Here is a 7,676-nt window from a genome sequence, read left to right on the forward strand (position 1 = left end):
CCACTCCAGATCTCTATTAGTAAAAGTGGATCATCAGCATTGTTTGTATCTACATCTTTGGTCGACAGATTTCGAGATATGGAATTTTTGTGTGTATATGAGGTGTATATATGTATCTCTATTTCCTTTTAGAAGATTTCAATTATCAGCTTATATCATTTCATTGTTTGTAATTTGTAATTTTAAGTTTCAGATTCAAGTTTTAGATTTATTGTTGGTTTCAAAATGGAAACATATATATACAATGTATATGGGGACGTGGGTATAAAAGAAACAAAACTACAAAAGAGAAGAGGACCACATTACTTTCAACTTAAAGGGGTGTGGGCAAATATCACGCCACTTTAATTCTACATTAACACGCTAATTAAAGGTTTTATCGAACTCAGCTCTCTATGCATGCCTCGCCGGCCCTCTATGATAAATGAGTACGTGCTAATATACATACTCGTATTTATATCCATAGGATCCGCCAGTACCTACATTTGCAAATGCAGTCGCACACTTTTATTGTACTACTATTCAAAGCTAAACTCAACCCAATGTTCTTAATTTAATTAATTATTTAAGCTATATATACATCAAACAATATAATTCACCTTAAATTAGCTTATTTGTAGATTGATCACCAAAAACATACTCTCAAAGAGATATGTTATGGTCGCAAACAGTTTTGGTTGTGACAAACATAATTGTCATATGGGGTACGTAGTTTAAAATGAGACATAAATTAAGAGAAATTAATTTGTAATTTCATGGCATATGTACTTCTATAAATTAACATCTATTTAATTACTTACAAATTGTTTGCAAAACATGATCTTAATCTAATTTTTTTTTTTTTAAATTATTAATCTCTTATTATATATGTAGAAATTGTACGATACAAATATATTTTTTGGTTGTGAAATTGGAATAAACTTGTTTGAAGCAATAATAATAATCATAGTAGCAAATGAAATAAAGAAATAGAAGGAGTAAGATGTGGATGGATTAGTTGGAGACATTTGATGTGGTTTAGGTTATGGGAGTGTTCCCTCCACATGATCCCCGTTTCCTTTGTCTGCGCTTAACCTCCCTCTCTGTAGGTCCATCCATCATTTTCTGTATAAACAACAATCTACCTTCAACATATATATTAATTACAACTAAATAAATCTTTACTCGTATTATATATTTATCATTATATAATTACAGAGTTTTATATATAATAGGTGTAAGATACTTAGATACCTGTCAATTTGGATTTAACAGACCATATATGGGAAGGAAGTACGGGGTTTAACGCGTTTTATATGTTGGAACAAATAATTATTTTAATCTCTAGCTAGCCTATACTGTACCATTTATAAGTTTAGTCAAAAAGTCAACTTATATGTCCAACTCTCTAAAAAAAGTCATTCAACCAAGAAAAGTAAAAAACACACCAGCTTTTCGTTTAACTATTAGATCAAGTACTTCTTAGTTAGCTCAAATGGTTGAGTACTTGTCTTATAAGCAGAAGATCTTGGGTTCAAGACTTAGGATGTACATAGGAAGTCTTTCTATGAAGACTTGGCTTGGGTATACCCAGGTTTAAGTCTGAGGAGGCAGGGTTTACCCCTATTGATCGTCATGCCTTCGGGCGGATTAGTAAAGGGTTTTTTCCCCATCGGATATTTGAAATAGGCATTTCTAATTCGATGGAACTCTCTAGCGCGGATCCGGTTAAGACAACGTATGCTAGACCTCTCGCTGTCGAATCGCGACAGAAAGTTCTCAAGCGAAATTCACCTTTCAAAAAAAAAAAAAAAACTATTAGATCAATTTCATGTAAAAACTTCTCGTTTCTCACTAATTATGTATGAAGAGAAAAATTTACGTTATGTTTTTCAATTTTTATGTGGATTTTATTTTGTAAAAGAATGATTTGTATGGAAATATGAAAGAAACTTCAATCAACCAAGAACCATCTGATGTTGTATCAGATTAACCGAATGATTATTATAAATAATAGATCGAGTTTGAGTTTGTGGTTTACAGGAATCAAATAACCATCGATTAGATGATTAATAACAAGAAGAATATATATATATATATATATATATATCAGTTCTGATATATATATATGAACGAATGCAGATATGTGTAGATATAAAAGAAAGAACAATCGATTGACATGAGCAGCAGCAGAATCAGTTGTGTTCATCATGACCCTAAAAGGGTTTGTTTATATAGTCTTTTTCAGATTTCATATTCTCCCCTCTTATTCCTTTATCTTCAGCTTAGGTCCTTCTAACTTTAGTTCCCTTCCTTTAGTCCTCAACCTTTATACCTATTTACTCAAACAACCCAATAAGTAATAAACCTTTTATATCTTTATATGTACCAAGTTTTACTTGATTTAAACATTAAGATTTATACAAATCTTAACATCCCCCCTCAAGTTAAACTTGGTAAGCATCATACAAACTGGATTTTTTAAGATGAAGGCTATGTAGTTTTGAACTTAGACTTTTTGTTAGCAAATCTGTTGGATTATCATCAGTAATGATCTTGTTAACTTTCATAACCCCTGAAATAATTTTCTCTCTTACAAAATGCAAGTCAATCTCAAAATGCTTAGTTTTCTCATGAAATACAGGATTATGAGCAATTTGTATAGCAGATTTGCTATCACAATAAACATTTATTGGCAAAGCGGTTTTAAGACTCAAATCATTTAACAAGTTCAAAACCCAAATAATTTCACAAGTGACTGCTGCTAAAGCCCTATATTCTGCTTCAGCAGAGGACTTTGCAACAGTTGATTGTTTCTTACTCTTGTATGAAACCAAATTGTTTCCCAAACAAAGCATATAACCAGTAATAGACCTTCTTGTACCAAGACACCTTCCCCAATCAGAATCAACATATGCATGCAGATCAAGTTTATCATCTTTGTTAATATAAATTCCTTTACCAGGTGATCCTTTAAGGTACCTAAGTACTCTAAGACCCATATTAAAATGGTCTTGCAAAGGTGCATGCATAAATTGACTTAAACATTGCACGACATAACTTATATCAGGTCTGGTTAAAGATAAGTAAATTAATTTTCCTATCACATTCTGATAAACAGAAATATTGCTCAAAGGTTTTGATTTGTTAGGATCAACAGGCATAGTAATATTGATTTCAAGAGGAGTTTTAAATGGTTTACAACCAAGTAGACCAAAATCATTCAATAACTCAAGACAATACTTTCTTTGAGAAAGACAAATACCTTGTTCAGTTTCTACAACCTCTATTCCTAAAAAATATTTCAGATTACCAAGGTCTTTAATCTTGAACTTAGAATTAAAAAAAGCTTTAACTTTATTTATTTCAGTAATGCTATTACAGTTAAGACAATATCATCCACATATACAAGCAAAGCAACAAAGATACCTTTTTTATTCAAAGTATACAAAGAATAGTCAGATTTAGACTGAACAAAACCATATTCAAATAGAGCTTTAGACAATTTATCATTCCATTGTCTTGGTGCCTGTTTCAATCCATAAAGAGACTTAACCAACTTGCATACTCTGTTATCATTTTTGTCAAAATAACCTTGTGGCAGTTTCATGTAAACATCTTCTTTAAGGTCACCATATAAAAAAGCATTATTAATATCAAGCTGAAAGATAGACCAACCTCTAGACACAGCTAAGGTTAGCAAACATCTAATTGTTACCATTTTAACAACAAGAGCAAAAGTCTCCTCAAAATCAATACCAATTCTTTGATTGTAAACTTTTGCAACTAATCTTGCCTTATATCTCTCTATCTCACCTGTAGACTTATATTTAATTCTATATACCCATTTACATCCTATTGCTTCTCTACCAGGAGGCAAATTAGTTAAAATCCAAGTACCATTTCTATTCAAGGCTTCCATTTCAAGATTCATAGCATCTACCCAATTACTATTAGAAGCAGCTTCCAAATAACAAGTTGGTTCAATGCTTTTATTAAGATTAGAAGTAAAGCACTTCATTTCAGGACTCAACCTAGAATAGTTCACAACTTTATCTAAACCATATTTAACTTTCCTTCTAAAACAAAATCATTAATCTTGTAGGTAAGGTTTTGTGCCTAGTAGACCTTCTTAAATTTTCATTCAAAACATCATTATCATTACCCTCAGAATTGTTATTTCCTTCATGTTCTGGATAACCAAATGCTGCCTCACCATTCTCACTGGTAGAGCTACTAATACTGTTTTCATGATTGGTAGATGAAGAACTGCCAGAATCATGTAAGTGACTAGACGTACTGCCAAGTGAGTTTGGGTGGCTGTTAACATTTGTTATTCCATTTTTAGTTGCATCCTTTTCATCATTGGGTATGGAAATATCCTAGAAATATGGTGTATCGAAAAAAGTTTTATGATTAACAGTATTATCAAATTCAAAATCATCATTTCTTTTATTTGAGGACATGGTAAATGGAAACATATTCTTATAGAATTTGACATCTCTTGAATAGACATAGGATTTTGATTCTAAACTAAACAACTTATAACCCTTTTTGAAACTAGAATATCCAATCATAACACACTTGTCAGCTCTAGCCTCAAATTTATCAGAAACATTTACTTTAGTTGAAAAACACAAGCATCCAAAAACTTTTAAATGAGTTAAAGAAGGTTTAGTTTTATACACCATTTCAAAAGGAGTTTTACCATTTAGCATAGAAGAATGAGTTCTATTAATCAAATAAGTAGCAGTTAAAATACATTCACTCCAGAGATACAAAGGAATTCCCCCTGAAACATAAGAGACCTAGCCACATTAAGAAGGTGTCTATGTTTCCTTTCAGCAATACCATTTTGTTGAGGGGTATAAGGCATAGAAGTTTGATGAACAATTCCCTCACAAGTGAACAGATTGAACATTTGATTATTAACAAACTCTGTTCCATTATCACTTCTTACCATTTTAACTTTTGTATCAAATTGGGTTTTAAGAATATTTATAAAGGAAACCAGATTATCATAAACTTCAGTTTTACTTTTAAGCATAAAGGTCCAAACAGCTCTAGTGAAGTCATCAACAATGGTAAGAAAATATTTATGACCTTCTTTAGATTGAACTTTATAAGGACCCCAGACATCTAAATGAATTAAGTCACCCAAAAACTTAGTTTTATGTTCACTCAAAGGGAAAGGTTCTCTTGTTTGTTTTGCCTTATGACAGATGTCACAAGGTTTTATATTATCATTTGTTAGATTCAACTTCTTATTGAAAACAGATAAGGCTTAGTCTGCAGGATGACCAAGTCTTAGATGCCATAGCATTTTAGACTCACAACGCAAAGTAGCATAATTGCATACCACAGAATTGCACATAGAAGAATCATCAAACACATAGAGACCACCTTGCTCACTACCAGTCCCTAGAAGAGTTTTTTGATGAAAATCCTGAATATAACACTTATCTTCATCAAAACTAACTTGTAATTTATTGTCTCTACAAAGCTTATGAACAGACATAAGATTAACTGAATAATCTGGAACAACAAGTACATCAAACAATATTATCCCATTTTTAAGATGTAGATTTCCAATTTTTTGAACTAAAGCATAAGTTCCATTGGGATGACCTATTTTTAATCCTAAGTCAGATATATCAACAACATTAGTCAAACCCTTTTCAGAAACAGTCATATGTTGATTAGCTCCAGAATCAATAATCCATTTAATGATAGCATTAAACAAGAATGCATTACAAGATAAAAACCAAGAATTGCTACACATAGGTATACCTGCCATATTGGCTTGCAGATTGGAAGGACTAGTTTTAGTATCAAGAAGACTAAGAAGTTTAGAAACTTGGTCTGCAGTCAAAGCATGCTGCACAGAACTAGATGCAGAATCATTAGAAAGAGAAGAAGTAACAGACTGAACAGTTTTATCCATATGAGCATTATTATTAGAAAATTTTCCACCATGCTGACCAGATTTCTTATTAGCAAGTTGAAAGCACCTGTCAATAGTATGACCTACTTTATGACAATGTGTACAATTAAGATTAGGATTAGGAGGTCTGAAAGTTCTTTGTGAAGGTTCAAAAGTTCTTTTTGATTCAAAATTGTTATCAAAGGTCCTTTTTGTTTCATAAGATCTATTATTATTATTTCTTGAGAAATTGGTTTTTGCAGCAAAAGATGAAGCACTATTACCATAAGACTTATCAGAATACCCCCCTCTATGAGATTCTTCCCTTGAAACAATATTAAAAGCAGTTTTAACAGAAGGCAAAGGATCTCTCATAAGAATATTAGATCTAACAGACATATACACATCATCAAGTCTCATCAAAAATTGCATCAATTTCATCAAATCAGTATGTGTTTGTAATTCCTTAGCAGCTTTACATGAGCAAGCAGGCAGTTTCATAATAGCATCAAATTGTTTCCACAAAGAAGTCAATTTATGATAATACTCAGCCAAATTAGATCCATTTTGAGCAAGATAATTAATCTTTTGATGTATATTAAAGATCACAGAACCATCAATTTTATCATATGTGTCTTTTAAATCTTGCCAAACAACGGCAGCATTCTTAGAATATATTTGACCTAGATATAATTCTTGTGACACACAACCAAGAATCCAATTTAACACAACTGCATTACATCTATCCCATTGTTTGGCAAGTATTGGATCATCATCAGACTTAACACATGAACCATCAATAAATCCAGTTTTGTTTTTTAGTTTCTAGAGCCAATTCAATAGCACAAGACCACACCTTATAGTTTTCAGTTCCTAACAAGTTAAAGCCAATCAAAGGAGTACTTAAAGTGTCACTAGCATGCAGATAAAGAGGATCTCCAAAGTCAAGTTTGCTTATTCTGGTTACATCATCATATTCAGTTTCATTTGAGTTATGTCTAGTATGTCTAGGTGTAATAGGAGGTGTATTACTAGTATGAACTGATTCAGGTGGAGTATTCACCATTTTTTCAAGCAAACGCAATCACAGATGCAGATAAAAGACACAATGAGCAGAGAACTAATAGTCAAAGTGAACAATCAATAAAGAAGAACAGATTATCATATAAAGAAATTAACCAGTAATCAAAAAACAAGCAGATAGATTTACGATTATCAAGCAATCACAAAAAAATAGTCAGACAATAACAAATCAACAAATATTAACTTCTCAAATAAAAAAGTATGAAGAAAATAACTCTTATTCTCACAAATGTGCTAGTGACAGGATTCCTAACCTCTCAAATGAAGGCAGGTCAAGTATTAGCAAAATTGTTTTTATGAGAAATAAGGTAAAAAAAAATTATATATATATATATATATAGAAAGTTTAATTTGAGAAGAAAATATAAGCAGATTAATAGCAAATAATTAAAGATAAAGGGAAAGAGATACAATACAGTGCTGTAAGGCAGATGGTAGAGGAACCCTAACTATCTCTTGATTCACTTAGTCAAGAGTATAATCAGGGTCTGGAAAAAAAATGAAACTCGAACCCTAAAAATCACTAATGTTGCAGCGGAAGATGACGATTAAGATCTCAAGATGAAGCCTTGATGTGTAAAATCTAGTCTTAAATTTATAAACAAGAAAATACTAATAGTTATACTTCTACACACAGGCAGTGTACCTTATCATGTATAGTAAAGCTATCAGTAAGTCCAGGATCGAACAC

At 31.6% G+C, this 7,676-nt stretch overlaps 1 protein-coding gene across 1 annotated transcript; it reads right to left on the reverse strand.

Annotated features, from left to right (window-relative positions):
• Positions 1 to 5,263: 5,263 nt before the first annotated feature.
• Positions 5,264 to 6,968, reverse strand: LOC122592206. The gene is made up of 2 exons (XM_043764404.1): positions 6,759 to 6,968; positions 5,264 to 6,682 (listed from the first exon to the last, which is right to left on the reverse strand). Exons 1-2 carry the CDS (start codon positions 6,966 to 6,968, stop codon positions 5,264 to 5,266), a joined length of 1,629 nt encoding a protein of 542 aa, XP_043620339.1.
• Positions 6,969 to 7,676: the final 708 nt, after the last annotated feature.

The sequence above is a fragment of the Erigeron canadensis genome, chromosome 3 (genome assembly GCF_010389155.1).
Source record: "Erigeron canadensis isolate Cc75 chromosome 3, C_canadensis_v1, whole genome shotgun sequence".
NCBI lineage: Eukaryota > Viridiplantae > Streptophyta > Magnoliopsida > Asterales > Asteraceae > Erigeron > Erigeron canadensis.